The sequence below is a fragment of the Botrytis cinerea genome, chromosome 2 (assembly GCF_000143535.2).
Source record: "Botrytis cinerea B05.10 chromosome 2, complete sequence".
NCBI classification, from domain to species: Eukaryota; Fungi; Ascomycota; class Leotiomycetes; order Helotiales; family Sclerotiniaceae; genus Botrytis; species Botrytis cinerea.
In genome coordinates, this window is record NC_037311.1 from 1,574,004 (window position 1) to 1,591,105 (window position 17,102).

Consider the following 17,102-nt stretch of genomic DNA (forward strand, 5'->3'; position numbering starts at 1 on the left):
TGCGCTAAGATTAGATGATTAGCGTCGGGAAATATTTGGAAATTTTGAAGCTCAAAAACTTTCTGGTCAATAACACAACATTGAAGTATTGCATTGCATCGAATTTTTGTTAAATTTCTTTTGAATACCCATATTCATATTGTAGTCTTATAATATCATATTGGCACTCGAATCAAGTATTCAAATCCGAGTCAATTAACAAAGTCTACCACGGAAAATACTCGAGCGCCATACACCATCACCAAGTCCTTTCGCATATTGTTTTCGATTTCCACTAGAAGCATGAGTAATTCTGACTCCGTTCCGTCAATTCCTCCGCAAGAGGAGAAGCTTCATCTAAAAGGGGAGAGCGAAGAATCAGCCTCATCTTCATCCACTTTCTCCAATATACCTGGGCTGGGACGGCTTGGGAATGCGCCAAAGTCTGAGAATCCAACCCCATCAGCGAAGAACAACCACGCAGAGAACCACTTGAAAGAATTGGCCACACCCAAAGACAAGTTACCAGAGAGTAGTCATGATCAATCCCAGGGAGATTTCAAAATGGCGGATGCCGAACCTCTACTTCAAGAATCTGCGACTTCTATGATCAATGATACGACTTCGGAACACCTTCCAGAAATCAAAAAAGAAATTTTACAAGAGACCGGAGCTGAAATCGAGCAAGTAAGAGATCATAACAATTCGGAGATCAAGCAAGCTCCTCTGGAAGAAGCCACAGTGACCAAGCAATACACTGACAACAACGACGCGATGGACATTGCGACGTCACAACCTACCACAGACGCTCATGTAGAACAAGGAGAAACGATGAAGTTGGGAGAATCATTAGGAACTCAACCTAGTACTAGTGATATTCAAGTCCAGGAGAGCCTTGCCAATCAACCGGATTTGACCCATGCTTTAGAGGCAATGCTAGGAGGTCTGCTACAACCTGCGACTGTGACTGCGGATGTTGCAACGAACAATGTATCTGCAGCACCAGCGACAGAGGAGGAACACCCAGAATGGGAGGTTGACTCATCTCCATATGAGTCTTCGTCAGATTCGTCAAGTGACAGTTCATCCGAGGACGATAGCGAGGAGGAGGATGGAGAAAATGCCTATAAATTATTAAGTCCAGAAGAACAAGCAAGAATTCTAATGACGGAAGGCGATGGGGGTTCAGACGATGAGGGAGCGGCACGTGGAGAAAAGCGCGCCGGGGGGCACTTACGTACAAAGAACGAAGTTCCGGAAGAAGTGATACCCAAACCAGATGTCACAATAACGCCTGAGATGCCTATCACAAGATTGGGAGATGTGGAAGGAGTCGTGGATAGCATCATTCTCATCAAAGCTTTCACAAGTGGAGAGTATCAAGTGCTTAGAGAAGAATCTGTGCTATGCTTACAGGATCGCAGCGTTATAGGTGTAGTGTCGGAAACGTTGGGCAGAGTGGAGCAACCATTGTATTGTGTAAGATTCACGAATGCAGCTGCAATTGCCGAAGCGGGAATATCTGTTGGAACTACGGTGTATTACTCTGAGCAGCATTCAACATACGTCTTTACACAAGCTTTGAAAGCATACAAAGGTACAGATGCTTCAAACCTGTATGACGAAGAAGTCGGCGACGAGGAAATGGAATTCTCCGATGATGAAAAGGAGGCTGAGCACAAGCGAATGATAAAGCAGAAGAAGGCAGAAAAGAGAGGTGGTAAGACTCAGCAAAATGGTGGTCATTCACGTGGTGGGCATGCTTCACAAAAAACATATACCCCTGGTAACAACAGCGCCGTGTTGAACTATGACGAAGCCGAGGATGGTCCTTATAAGACTCTTACTAGACCGATTGGATTTACTGGTGGTGCAACTGGCACTGAAGCTCCTCAAGAGGGTTCGCATTATAACAGATCAAGCCAACGCGGTGATCATGGAGGTAGGGGTAGAGGGAGAGGTCGTGGAGATAGAGGCAGAGGAGATTGGGGAAGAGGACGAGGAAGAGGCGGTGGACATAACGATCGAAACACCAACTCTCGTAATAATTCATCGCAATCAAGCCATGTATTACCCCCTTCCACTCCGAGCCCCGGAGCATTCAACTCTCAATCAGCTTCATTACCCCCAAAGCCTAACTTTCCACCCCCGCCACCTTCGAATATTTACAGCAATCCAAATCAGCCACAGCAATATCAACCTCAACCATCACCACAATACCCATCCCAACAACCTCCAGTATGGCCAATGTACCCGCAAGGTTATCAGCAACCATATCAGCAACCATATCAACAGCCTCAACAACCCCAGCAACCTTTTGCTCAAGCACAGAATCCTTGGGCAGGTATGCCTCCTCCTCCTCCCTTGCCAGCAGGTGCGTTCATAAATCCGGCATTCTTCGCTCAACAGAATGGAGCAAACCAAAACGGAGCAAATCAATGGACTCATCCTAGCCAGCAAAATGGAAACGGAGGTAGTCGGTAATTCATGATGGGAATGGAATATGTATGACCATTGTAGCTAAGAATAAAATCATGACCAATAAACTCTTGGTCTTTCTCGACGTTCAATTAAACTCATATTGATGATACTTGAATTGACGACACTCATTCACAACATTAGGTGGTTTGTTCCCTCCATCTCCAAATCTAGTGGTTAAATGGTAACTACCAAGCGATTCTCACATGTTTGCATCGTTCTGATACCTCCATTGCGACCAAGTGGCTCTCTACTGCGGGTATCATAAAGATTGTACCCAAAGTCCCCTCCATCCCCCCCAGTCCATGATCAAAGTCGTATCATTTGCAATCAATCATCATCAAGTGATTCAAGGTCAAGAATATTTTCTATGCCTGATGAGGTGTTCATACGCCGGTCATTGATATTTGACTGTGATAACCCATACCCGAAACGGAAAAAAAGTCCCTGGCGATAAGAACGAATCTGGTGGGGTTCTGCCGCGAGACAGATCTTATCATTCATTTTCAATTCACGATACATACATAAACACATGATTCCATTGATGTATCAATATGCTTTATTTCAAGCCAGTTCAAGGACTTGCATCTAAATTCTCTTCGACTTCGATTTCAGGACTGAGTTGTTGTGAAAATGGGTGAGAAAAATTGGGATGGCTTGAAACTATGGACCAAATCTACCTGCGAGCGACTCAGCACCTCGGAAACCGCTCGAGTTGTTAACGAAAAGCCTAAGATGTTGTTTTATTCTGCGGGCTTAGTCTGCCTTGGAGTATGGCTGTTAATCCGAGCTGCAACAATTTTCAAGAAACCAAAATATCCCAGACCGAGAACACCTGATTTAGAGAAGCCGACTTTTAGGAACGGCAAAGCACAGAGACCTTTGGGAGGTTAGTATGATGCAGTGGTTGGTGGATGGCAGCTGATTTCTTGATAGTGTGGGAGCCTATGCAGTTCGAACGCCCAACGGCAGTTCCTTTTCCTAATTGGGATGTGAAGCAAACGAAGCCAAATCCATACCGTCCATTTCGCCATGGAGTATATCACATTACTATGGGTTTACGCAACATGGATTGGAATGAATGGATAGGTACATGAATCATAACTCAAGCGGAAGGCTGCATGGCTGATATTTCACAGAATTGGATAACCATTACATGAAATTTCATGACGACAAAGCTAAACGTATCGTCGAACGTGGAGCTAGATCTTGCTACACCGATCCTTCGGCGTTTGATGGTGCTGTTGAATTGCTTGAAGAGCTTTGCGCGTATCTCCCAGAACGTTACCCCACACTCTACAAACGCACTCCAGTCGGCATGGACAATCTTCTCACTAACGAATCATTCAACATCGTTGAAAGACCACTTGCAGAGGATCCAATGCAGATGGCAGCCCGCTTCACGCAAGACGATTTAGCAATCATGTTTGAGAAGGAAGATGGCCAATACTATCTTCTTGCCGGCGCGATCTTACTAGCGGGATTTTGGCGTTTGGAGGATAAATTAGGCATGCCATTGAGCGAGATACACACATCTGGCGACGTACCAGGGTACCAAGCGAAATTGGAGAAAGGAATGATGAACTTCTTCCGCAGAGTGCAGCCTAATGGACCCGTGCAGCGCGTAAGCCTCACTTGCGCGATTATGTGACTACCTACATGTACTGACCGGTGTTTCAGAACAACTATTTCATTCAAGTAGACGATGAACTATCATGGTCATCAAGCATTGGCTCGGAAAATGGAGCGCCCGGTAGTTTCAGTTGGGACACTGCAGAGAAAAATAAAGCCGTTGAGCATCATTGGTTTCGTTCCGAACGGCAGTCATTGAGGAGACTACCTAGATCCGGCGGTGTGGTGTTTACTATCAGAACATACTTCCATCCAATTACGGAGATATGCAAGGAGCCGTATGTACCGGGAAGATTAGCAAGTGCTGTGAGGAGCTGGGGTGAAGATGTGAGTAAATACAAGGGAAAGGAAAAGTATGGTGAGGTCCTATTGGAGTATTTGGATAAGAAACATAAAGAGCAAGTCGAAGCGGGCCTTGATTTGGAGAAAGAGGAAGAAGTCAGAGCATATCCTTATTAGCGCACGTTTTTGGAAACTTAGAATGCTTGAAATTATGAGCGATTTGGGAGGCTGGGCGTTGAGCTCTTTGTTTCCTCATTCTGCCGGGTCAGGATTAGCCTAGTAGCGATTGACATGATATTATCAATTTACCAGTTTTCAAGAGAACATTCGTCTCCACTCGCGAGAATATTGCTACTAGTCCATCAACTCGCGTTCACCACAAAAGAGAATCTGCTTTGTCACTGAATCATGGATATCTTGCGTCTCCTCGCGCATATTCTTAACGAGCTTCTTGTGTGTTGGAATATGCAGATATGATCTGTCTCGGGAAGCAACGCACCGCTCAGGACTCCACTAGTCCACTCAATTATAAAATCACGTGAATATCATCGAACTAATCGGTAGGGCATTTGGGATTTCGGTATATACGCTCTAACATTCCTCAAAAATTGTTCTGTTCCCTTTTCTTCACGCTGGTCGTGGTTTATCTTCTTGCTTTGGTGCTGGTCGCCCTTTTCAACGCCGTATGTCGATTTCGATGGCGCCATGACTGCGTACTTGTCTTGTGTCGCTGTTGTTCCAAGACTTCTGTGTTTTGGTATTTCATTTTCAATCACATTTTCCTTTTAATCATTATCTCGCATACTCTCTTCTCACTCCTGCCAGTCACATAACAACTCTGGGTTGCAATTGCATCGAGCATCATTGCTTCATGGTTCAATCTTACCATTAAACGCCCTTCCAATGACTAAGGAATAATACTTGCTCCATATGTCTTCCAGTTCGAGGAGAACTTAGAAGGTGTCTAAGAATTCTGGCATGTGAATTATTCCGACTCATTACGAAAGTCTCAAGGTCGAGTTGATACAACCTCTGCAAACTATCAAGCCATGCCAGACGCCTAGCAGACCTTGGATTCGTGAGAGCTGTTGCTGGAGAATATCTAACGCCCTCGAAGTTTTCATATAAGAAGCTTTATTGCTGTAAGCCACTATTCATATGTTTGTTTCGATAATTGTTGCTGATGTTGATGCAGTGGGGGAAAGACAGAAGGCCAAACAGCTGAGAAATGCATACCCAAGTGGGTCAAGTCATCAAGCTAGTGAGGGTATATTATTGATCTTCTCGGATGGATCATGATGGATGATGAGAATGCTGTATCACAACACACATACTCTACGGTCATCGCACGCCACGAACTATGATTCTGAGTTCAGCACCGCCTCACTCACAGTGAGCAAGCCTTCTTCACTCACTCTTCCAAAATTACCAGCCAACCTGTTTGATTGTAAAGATGATGTGTTCTACTTGGAGGGTCCGCGCGCTATAACCGGAGCAACGACCCCTATCCACGGATTTATTTGTCACCACTTAGTGGCTACTGGCTCTCGTTAGATTGAATCTTCCAAACCTCATAAACATTAGCAAAATGTTCGCTCCAAGACAGATATTGTTGACGTCTAAGAGACTCAATGCTGCATCAAGCACCGACTTACCACAGAAAAGACAATTTCAAGCATCATAATACACGAACAGTCCAGGGGTGTCAGCCACTTGAGAATAATCATTGCAATACCAATCTCAGTGATACCGATCGGGTTGCGATTCTTGGTGATGATGATTATCATGGGTTCCAAAATAGAATATCGTGGTGTATATCAGTTACCTCCTTACCATGTTAGACAATGTTCTCAATGGAGCGTCATCTTCCTTCACGTATCAGTCAGTACCTACCGAAACTACGGTGTCACTTGCCTACCTCTTTCTTCGACGGTCATGCAGATTTCAAGAACCTTGAACAAAGTACCTTAATCAATGCGACCCACTTCGATTAGACGACAGATCGTCAGTTGGTTTCGGATCATGTCGAGGCTTTATGCTCTGATAACTGGATTCAAAATCTCGCCTTTAATAGATATCTACAGCCAACCGTTAATTATTAACATGATGGCAATACACATTTACCAACACAGAAGCTATCTATCTTCACACGGAAGCGGGCATCCAGGCAGATGATTCTTGCTGTGCGAAACTGTGCAAGTAAACCATAATCTTCAGCTTTTGATATATTGGCGGGAGATTTTCCCGTCAAAACATACCTCCCTTGAAGAAATCAAACTAAAGCAAAGCTACTACACTAGTTCCGTAGCTTGTGGTCTTTGTCGGCAGCGTTCAGTGCCTTTTTGTCGAGGTGGTCAACACGAACATGGAGATGAGAGACATTGTGTTTCCATCACCCAGATATTTATCTCAAGTCGGCGGCAATAGTGTGACTCTTTTCAGATATTCATATGGCAAATTCTAGTCAGTTCCAGGAAGAAGACTTCTGGAATGGGCAGCTGAAACTCGTTCCTGTTGTTCATAGAGGTTTTCGCATTATCGAAAAGAATACCCAACACCATCTATGTGGTTATCTCCAGTACAGCAATAAGCGTTTAAGCAATAATGAAGCGAGGACCTCACAAGGGAAAATTGAGTGGAATGAATCGAAACCATAAGCTTTGCTTGAATGCAAAGGTATACAAATTAAGATCCTTTGATATTTCAAATAGTTTCCAGATGTATATGATGGGTGGACTGCATCAAAGATCAATAATAGCGAAAAGATTCATAACAAAGCATTGCAGATTTCAGACCAAGTTATTATGGAATGCATTTCTCAACTCCTATAGTTGACATCCCCGAGTGTTGTACCGATCCGGAAAAGCAGATTCGAGTACTCAGAATGGCGGAAGCCTCGAGCGACCCTGTCAATCACTTTCTACACGAAAAGAAATAATGCAGAATGATTGTTCATCAACACCCCTCCTTGAGAGAAATCATCGTTACAAGCAAGCTGCCACGAATGGTTTATGCTTCGAGCCCCGAGAGAGTCTCAGGCTTTCGATGAGATTTACAACCGAGATGGAGGGGATCTGGTACGGATTTCTGGAGATGTCTCTCATGAAAGACGTGCTATACCATCGAGCTTTCCTGGTGCGGGAAATATGTAGCATTAGCAGCCAATGGACGGTTAACATTTGATGCCTGAGATACAGAAACGCCAGATTGTAGGCGAACAGATATTCAATCAAACATATCGGAGAATTACGGGGGGCATCTAGTATAAACGGCTCGTTGTTTCAGATCTCTGTGACGGGACTCTGGTCATAGGATTATTACTAGCGACAGACTGGTCTTCGATCCGAAATAGATTGTCGCATCGATCTCGCACAGATAGTGGACGATGCGCAGAACAAATTTGGAAAGGATTCTAGCTGTGGTATTCTATTAGCCATCTACTTAATGACCAAATCAAGAGTTTCGGCTTCAGAATAGCAGAAAACACGGAAAAGCAGAAGCGTCTAAAAGAGGCCAAATCAAATATCTCGCTATCTTTTTACCGGCCGAATATCCTGGTAGCCGATGCTGCTTGAATATCAGTAACATGTTTCTCGATAGGTTCGAGAGTTGTATGATTCAGAATTATTGCAACCACCCAATAGCTTGTCAAAATGTCTCAACCTAATTTAGAACCAGTCACCCCAGAATGTTCGCTTGCGCCAGAACCTCGATATTAGGTTTCGTAGTTCCAGTCGTCGGAACACCGGAAACTCGGACAAGATTGCGAACCATAGTACTATTATGACTTCACCATCCTCATGGTGATGCCAACACTACATCTAGCTACGAAAACTATGGGTACAAGTGGAATTTAGTAAGAGTGGATTCAATACAAGAAGATCAGTTGCAACTTTTCCAAATGCAGGTACACGGAAGAAGGGTTTGCTCAAATCTAACCTCGGCGAGCGAAAAGAAAGCCCAATATCGTCCACAAAATTGACACTAGACTGTTTCTCGCTTGGGTGTTGAAAAGGAGGCGTGTTAGGTGTCTTGATTGAGACTTTGGGATGGATTTGGGTCGCCTCGATCACTCTAATGCTAGAACTTTCACAGCAGACAGAATGCCGATGGATCATTTGCAAACAACATAGACCATCATTTCAAAGTAGGCTTTGTGATTGCAGTAAAAGGAAAACACAATACCGCTGATATTTTCGATTGGTTGTCCATCAAGTGTAGGAACCTACACGCCGCGTACTTGCCTCAGAAATTCACGAATTAGTCCAAGGATTTGACATTGGAGCTGCAATTTTTGTCATGGTCCAGGCATTTCTGGCATGAAGACACCCTCATTTTTGTGCACATTTTCGAAGTCTTAAGTGGCTTATACGACTTGGTCGTGTCGATTGTCATAAACGATGTCCGTGGGACAAGACTCATGTGATACACGAACATCAAAAGATTTCGCGGACCTGTGTACAGCCATTACTATGATTCTATGGAACGCATGTCAAATCAGTGAATACTTCAATCCAATGGCCCACAGCGCGTGGAGTAATACGACGACGTTCGGAGCGATTGCATCGTCCACAAACTCTAGAAAAGCAATTGTCAATTTTCTCCGCGGTCTGGGAAATGCTCAGTCTGAAGGTCGGTTAGTGGATTGCGGTCATGCAAAGAAACCAAATCAACTGCAACAGATATCCAAGGTAGAAGAGTTATTCAAGTCCACGGCAATGCTGAAACGGTTATTAAATTCTTGGATCGAAGTTCCAGATCCACTTGAAAGTATTGCAGATACCCAGATCTGGGCCCACCTGAAGTTAGATATAGGTGGATGGTAACGAAGTCATTGTTGCTGGCCAACATTGCACTGTTCTGAGGGACAACTTTTAGGGGTATGTAAATCATGGGAAATTTTAGCGAGTGGGTTGCAGAGTGATTATTGCTTCAAATCTTGGGTAGCTTCGCCTATTTGGTTCGAGGGATGGTTACTGAAGTCGAAAATTTGAGAAAATGTTTATTCGAAACGCACTCTCGGCCCTGACGATGACGTCTGGTCGGTCAGACTGTCATCGATCCCCTGTATCACTTCGAATGTCTCAAACCCAAGCCATGAAAAAGATATAAAATTAGCTTTTTGCGCGTCCGTTTAGGTGGAAAGATTCTAAGGTTTATGTGATCATTACGAAATCGATCTGGTTACAAACGGCAATCGGAGAGAAGGACAAGATGGAAGTCTTCGCGAAAACGCGAATTGACTTTACGTTAAGCATTCGAAATAAGCTCAATCTTCGTGTAAGCTTGTAAGTTACTCGCCAGTTCGTTGAAAGTCGATTTATTCGGTGTTATGGCATTGAGGGAGTGTACATGGCACTAGAAATATGGAAGAGAGGGTTCAATATTTGACTATAGAGTGTCTTGGCACCTGTGTTCTCATTCAAGAAAGACTAGACGCTCGGTAGATAATTGCTTAATAGAGTGCTACTCGAATAATAAAACTTTCACCTGAGAACGTCCTCAACCATATTCCCTTGCCTCAATCTCGTGTATCATGTTGTGACAACCATACACCTGCCATCACCGTGCCCCCTCCCCCTCCTGCTCCGCATCCGGAAAATGCTCCTCTCCTCGACGCAAGAATTGGATTCTCCAGACAAGACTTGTTAATGATGTATTGTTGAACCGAGAATGAATGAAAAAAACTTCATATTATTTCACAAAATTATATTAGAAGCTATTGACTAAAGAATGCAGATATTAGATAATCCATTGCTTAAAAGCTGAAGTATTCCGGAGGGTCGATCCATATCTGGATGCGTCTTGGTAAAAAATTTGAAGTCCGAAGACAGCAAGCACTTGACCATACAAAAGAGACAAAATTGGCAATTAACGGAAGTACTCAGAAGATAGAACACAAAGAGACGAAACTACTAATTCCCATGTAGATGTTGATCCAGTATCTGTAACCTCTCGCTAGGGGGCCATGCTTCCCAAGTCTATAAAAACGCCGTGCCTTCTATTTTTATTTATCCCAATTCCCATTGCGCCGGTGACCTGCTGGTCCAAAGAAACTGGTATAATGTCTATGCCTTGCCCATATATGTTGATAAAATACACCGCGAATAAATAACAACGTATTCCGATTAAGCCTCGGCTTTCTGCTCCTGAGCCTCTTTGGTGGAGTCTGTCTTAATTGCGACATCTGTTGATAATTTTGACGTGGGACCCTTGACAGCTTCTTTCTGTGTATTTTCGATACCTCCGGCCATCTCGCCCTCTACTCTTCTGTTTAAGAAACTTAAATAAGTCTGCCAGCCGATGGCAATTACTCCGGCAAATATGCTCCTATGCTCTTGTGGGATCCATGCGAAACTGATTGCTGTGACTGCGGGCCATAGTTTAATGCTGTTCATCATACTGGTTGGGACAGTCCTCTTGACACGCTCGACGACATCCGGTAAACTGTCTCCTGACAATAAAGATTGCATGCCGAAGAAATACGTATTAAATATAGGAGTAAAGAACATTTGATTGACGCCGACTTTTGTAGCGAGGGAAATAGCTTTCGAAGAATAGTTGAAGTTGTTGGAGAGAAACATAAACCTTTGACTTGTTAGCCAACTTCCTCATACATTGTCTGTCGCAGAAGGAATGAGAAAGAAAACGAACCATTTGTAAGACGGAATGCTGCTTCCCATACTGATAAACAATGCCCTCAGTGTACGCTTCCAATCATAATCATCTCCGCAGATGCTTTGCGCCGATAGATCCCCTAGGAAATATATTACCAACGAACTGCAGAATTGTGTTGTGTAAGGACGCTTCCGTTGTGAGCGGCCGTATGCTTGAAAAGATCGAGTCAAAGGACCAAGTCGTTGCCATATTGGCACAGTCGCAATGGTTGCAGGTATGGGAATCGCAGTGCCATTCGCAGAGCTCTCTGGAGAGGGATTGGAATGGGGTACAGGGGTAGAGTTGTTGGAGTTGTGTCTCTTCGAAGTGAAGTTTATTTGTTTCCGATGGCTTGGAAAATATGGACGTCGCAGCACAGCGCGACCAGTTGTTTGAACAGTAAAGAGAGTCATAATTAATAGTAGTTTTTATCGCGGTAACATGTTTTGAATGGAATAAGTTGTAGGAAGTAAAATCATGAAGATTAGATGGATTGGATTGTGAAAGTCGGTAAATGACAACGGTAATAAAACGGAAACGGTAAGGCTAGATTTTTGTGCACGCGACGAATCATATCAATGAATGTTGCAGATCTTAGAGCACGCAATGACCAGGGGTATATTTCTATTTTAGGAACTAGTCATTCTTGGCATTTTGAGGGAGACGAGACGAGACGACATCTATTCGATCTGATTAAGCAATTAGTTTACAATTTTACCTATGAGCTATATAAAAGTTGTCTGTGAAATAGTATTCGATAACTGAATAGCCTTTATTTCAATCCGGTTTTACTTCGTTAGATAAGACTAGATATTGCAAAGTATTTAAAACAGTATAATGTGGTTGTGTCCTCCTGATCAGGTCAGCTGTAATGATTTTCGGTCATAATAGTGAAAGGCTTTTCTCAGTAGAAGTCCAGTGATCTGGCTGATAGCACTGATAGCTTTTGGCCAATTAGTAATTTTCAGACATTGGCTTCACAGAAAAGCTCCATACCTTCTCAGTATTCCATATTAAATTGAGCAGCCATTCTTTTCGAGTGACAAAAGACCAAGCAAAACATTTCGAAGCGTTAGATTCATTGCTTAATTAAGTGATGTTTAATATCCATTTTGTGTCTACAGAGAGTCTGATAATGACGCACCTAGCTATTCGTCTACTGGAATAGAAAGATAACATACTCCATGCTCATACTTCTCTAAATTTCAACCGACATCGCTTATTACATTACGCTACTAGATGTAAGAGATTTATTAACAACAGTGGTCTTTACAATGTGCATTATGACAGACAAACCCCGAAAACTAGTCTCAAAATACTGGAAAGATTTCAAACTACCTGTGTAGACTAAATTTTAAGCTTGTTAGCCGCCTTATGTACTTACATTCTGAATTATGAACTAATCTCAATACTTCTTAAATCACGGACTAAATTATGTCTGAATAAATGAAGTCCATCTGAAGCCAAGCAATTTCATCTTCCGGGTGAATGTCTGTATTCGCGGAATTATGCTTACAGAAAGATGGAATATGAAACGTATACAATTAGAATAAATATCAAAATTGGGGAAGCTGGATAGATTGGTATTGATTGAGACCAGTTACTTCAACGATCCATGTTGCAAGTCTGCTCCTACCGCGCGAGTTTTAGGGTTGAAATGCATCATCGTGATTCACCAGAATATCGGTAGAAAATGTACACGCAGAGAAAAATATTTGCAGGTTATAAAATCGAATCGTTTGATGCTCTACTTGCAAGATTACCCGTTGATGTTTGAATGCAAATGTATAGGTGACTGTTGTTATTATATTGTTGCAATTGAAGTAAAAGATAATGCCATTGAGATGAGTTTTTAGGATTAAAATTCCTGTCGAGTTAATAAGTAGTTATTGTATAAATCTAGTGAAGAAAATGATAGATGCTGAGAATCTTATCATACTTTGTTGATCCCTGTATTCACTTAAAGGTGAGAATCATTACAATCATGGAAACAGACATCAATAAAAACTGCTTTAGATGTTTTAATTACAAACTTGAATGTTAAACACCATACAGATTACTTCTATGACCTGGAGGATTCAGTTTCTAATATCACACTTGATAATCCCAAAGATTGAGCTGAAGTAGGCGACATTCATATGCCAGAAAATAATAATAATACAAGTTCAGAAAAGAAAAATCTTGAGAAATTTCGGGGAGGTGAAGAGCTAGCAAGTGGACTCATTCTTCCTTGCAAAAGACAAACTTTATTTTCATCAGTGATTGAAGTTTCGCGAGGACTATTTGTCAATAATCAACGAGACTAAGGGGGGATTTCTGGGTGACCAAGCTAGCACTAGCGCAATCAGAAGTCTATGAGTATTCCCATTACCCCCCAAAGTTCTCAAAAATAAAGATTGGAGAAAGACATTCCTAAGGACCATCAAATATATAGGTTGCAGGGCAGCGAGTAGTCGTACTTGTGTAGGTCAAATGCAATCTGGTGGAGGACGACAAGAAAAACGAACGATGAAGTGGGGACCGTAGGCTATCGCCGGGGGATTGACACCCCCCGGCAAGTTTTATGAATGCCGATTGTTTTAATTGACATCGGATGATGAAACTTGGAACCCCTCAGTATCACACTGTCTCCGAGGTGGGTCTCATTGTACTCTTGGGCTTGTCCTGGGATATGAAGAGGCTATACACGAATAACATCATCAGAAAAATGCTTTCTCGGGATTTTTTTCTGTGGTGTATGTTTGCAGTAGGTTCATGTCGACTATAATGACTTCCTATCAATCGGATTTTGAATAGGAAATGATCATTATGTACTATATATATTTATTGATAGTAGAAACTTTGAAATGGCTCATAAGCTTTTCCTATTGCTATTAAGCGACATCATTCTCTGAGAAAACCTAGTTCGGATTGCTCAGTACCCGCTCCGAATTTCCGATGATCACTTGATCATTCTGACTTTCCAGAGGATTAATAGAATTAAAGATTCATAGATTCGAGATTTAGATTAGTCACGACACTCTTTACAACGCAATTCTTACATCCGAGGGTGCCGCAATTTCCTCAAAATTCTTTAGAATCATGGAGTAAGTTTTATCTGTCATATATTCGACAAAGCCATGGTTTCAGACATCTTTAGACCGTCATTGCCTAGCATTTATTATTATGTTTCTGTCTTACAATGATATACTTTGTACAGTTGCCATGCGGAAAAAGGCCGTGACATCTTCTCAACATCAAATTTATCTATCTCCACGCGTTATTTCTCCGGCATTGGCGAGAAAAAGTCGAAAGTCAAATATTATAAATGGTAAATCTTTACTCATTCAATCTAACTTTCCAACTCCCGATTTCGCTCTATCTGCAGCATGCCTAGTATGTTGCAATTGCTCTTTTCATACAGAAAATTGATAGAGATTTGTAAATAGGAATAACTATGAGGACAAAAGCTCTCAAATATATTTATCCATTATCGGCGGCATAGCCAAAGTGACAAAAAGAGGAGAACGGCCACGATAGCAGACGGAAGGTACGATGAGAGGGGTTTGAATTTACAGAAGCTATTCCAAATTAATCCGGCAGTTGCAATGTCCATCGTTCTCATGAAACATTATCTTCTAAAATCTCAAAATAGGGTTAGGATGAAGATGTTGGTACGAGAAGGATACGGAAGACGTAGCACCCACGAATTGCGTAGGTCCTGTGTGTCTTATTGTATTCTGTCTAAAGAGCTAGCTACGTATTGAAAGCAGTAAGTCTTAGTAAGTCTTATAAAGACTTACTGAAAGAGCTAGTCTCTTTCGCATTCGCTTAGGGCTTTGCTACAGTAGCTATATTACAGTGGTAATTGAATTGAAGTCATTCACTTCGTTCACACCGAAGAGGTTACCTTTATTTTACACAAAGATGCAACAAGAACTGTACTAGACTCACTTAGATAGCAGCTCAAGATTCGAGGAATGAAGGGAGATTCTCAGAACGCTAATCCTGATTTGGATAGAATATACCACGAAGACAGTGATATATACTATGATCATTGACGGAATAGCTGGAGATGAAAGTTTCCTTTGCATCGGCAATAGTTTTTATGTGCATGCAATTCAGGCTTGAAGTGGTGGGCACGGGTACGACGCAGGGGTATGTGAGCGCCTAAGCGCGTTTTGGCGCTGCTTACACAATTGATTTCACATCATTACCAATTTATCTCCACCCCGCATTGCGCTCTCAGTAATCAGATCAGTTCATCTAAAAAAGACCCTGAACATACCATATATAATTGTTGCTCTACACCCTCTTGCTACCTACTAACATCTCCCGAGTCTAACTTTAGTAATCCGGCTGATCCTCTACTTTCTGGGCATTTCTTCCTGCACCTCATGCGCGTCTTTCACCGAGCTACAACTCTACTAAAAGTCTGCCACCAGTATAGCAACATATTTCAACCTACCTGCCCGGCTCCAATCACTTCAACCTCAAGCATGTCGACTTCAAGCTCCACTCCTCTTGCTCCAGTAATATCTGTATGCCATGGTGGTGGTCCCATGCCCGTCATGAACGACCCCGACCACGCCGAGCTAATAAAGTCCATGACCACTCGTGTTCCAGAAATACTCGGCATTTCACCCAACTCTACTTCGAGTCCTCCAAAGGCTATTGTATTAGTTACTGCGCATTGGACCGAGACACGTCCTCATATAAGCAGCGCTCAGCACCACGATTTGTTTTATGATTACTCTGGATTTCCATCGGAAACATATAAACTAAAGTACCCTGCACCCGGAAGTCCAGAAGTAGCAAAGGAGGTTTTCGAGCTATTAGATGGGGCAGGATTAAAACCGGTCTTGGATGAGAAGAGAGGTTTGACTTCTGAATGCCATCTTTTTGATTTTTGTTACTGACCACCAATCTCCTAAAAGGCTGGGACCACGGCGTATTCATTCCGCTCCTCCTCATTGCTCCCAAAGCGCAGATTCCCATTGTGCAAGTCTCCGTCCTACGTTCGAACTCCCCTGCCCAACATTATGCTATGGGCCAGGCACTAGCACCTTTGCGCTCTCGTGGAATAGCCATTCTTGGTAGTGGCATGCCGACATTTCATAATCTTCGTCTCATGTTTTCTGGTGTCATGAACACTCCTGCATACAAAGCGCGTAATAATGAGTGGTCGTATCGATTGACGGAAACACTGAAAATAGCCGATGCTGAAGAGCGCGGTAAAAAGCTAGAAGATTGGAGGCAATGGACCGGTGCTGAGGATGCACATCCTGAGAAGGGACAAGAACATTTTCTGCCATTGATTGTATGCGCCGGCGCTGGAGGTAATGAACCGGGGAAAGGATGGGAAGATCAAGCTATGGGCTCAGGTCAATGGACATATTATTGGGATTAAGGATACCTGTCGTGTACCGTTCCTGTGAACACGACCGGGTAATTGAGGCGTCAGGCGATGTTTTTTGCCATATGGATAGTTTAAGAGATTAATAGAATGAATAGATGGCGCATGGTACCCGCATATCATTGTTTTTAAGACGATTCTATCAACCGGAACTTTGACAAGAGCATATATTATTCATGAGGAACATCATGAATTTGATATATCATAAAAATAACAGTCCCATCAAAATATTGTCTCTTCAAGTTAATGACTCTTTGCCTTAAATACTATCAAGCTGACTACAAAAACGATTCACAGCCCATGAGCTCCAGGAACGTTGCGCTTGAAAAAATGCTTCAATGCACGAGCAATGGGAAAAGGAGACATTAGAGTGAGGAGGATGAAATACGCTGAGAAGTCTCATGATACATTAAGCCAATATTTGAAAGCAAAAGTGATAAGCAAGAACGGCGTTGCCGGAAACCAAGAGCATAGGATCAGGTATTGGACTATAGTTAAAGCGAGACTAAGACGAGCAACAGTCGCACAGAGTTCACTATAAGCGAAAAAATGAAAGAGCACCTACCTGCAAGTTTCTTGCCTTTAGCATCTATGCAGCACTCAGATCAAGAGATCTTCCAAGCTGAATTCCTTATCCAGTACCGCTACACGACTCTGCAGATGCGCCAGCAGAAACAAT

The 17,102-nt window shown here is 42.7% G+C and overlaps 4 protein-coding genes across 4 annotated transcripts; 3 read left to right on the forward strand and 1 right to left on the reverse strand.

Moving 5' to 3' along the window:
- The first annotated feature begins 26 nt into the window (after positions 1-26).
- Bcnaf1 lies at positions 27-2,594 on the forward strand. Its single transcript, XM_001552855.2, has one exon. The coding sequence runs from the start codon at positions 283-285 to the stop codon at positions 2,461-2,463; it is 2,181 nt and encodes a 726-aa protein (XP_001552905.1). The 5' UTR covers positions 27-282; the 3' UTR covers positions 2,464-2,594.
- A 320-nt stretch (positions 2,595-2,914) lies between these two features.
- On the forward strand, positions 2,915-4,772 carry BCIN_02g04470 (hypothetical protein). The gene is made up of 4 exons (XM_024691314.1): positions 2,915-3,346; positions 3,394-3,546; positions 3,597-4,081; positions 4,138-4,772. The coding sequence occupies exons 1-4, from the start codon at positions 3,091-3,093 to the stop codon at positions 4,546-4,548; spliced, it is 1,305 nt and encodes a 434-aa protein (XP_024547084.1). The 5' UTR covers positions 2,915-3,090; the 3' UTR covers positions 4,549-4,772.
- Positions 4,773-9,770: 4,998 nt separating this feature from the next.
- Positions 9,771-11,550, reverse strand: BCIN_02g04480 (hypothetical protein). Its single transcript, XM_024691315.1, has 2 exons — positions 11,026-11,550; positions 9,771-10,959 (listed from the first exon to the last, which is right to left on the reverse strand). Exons 1-2 carry the CDS (start codon positions 11,439-11,441, stop codon positions 10,500-10,502), a joined length of 876 nt encoding a protein of 291 aa, XP_024547085.1. The 5' UTR covers positions 11,442-11,550; the 3' UTR covers positions 9,771-10,499.
- Positions 11,551-15,255: 3,705 nt separating this feature from the next.
- Positions 15,256-16,639, forward strand: BCIN_02g04490 (hypothetical protein). Its single transcript, XM_001552862.2, has 2 exons — positions 15,256-15,885; positions 15,945-16,639. Exons 1-2 carry the CDS (start codon positions 15,405-15,407, stop codon positions 16,415-16,417), a joined length of 954 nt encoding a protein of 317 aa, XP_001552912.2. The 5' UTR covers positions 15,256-15,404; the 3' UTR covers positions 16,418-16,639.
- The last annotated feature ends 463 nt before the right edge of the window (positions 16,640-17,102 follow it).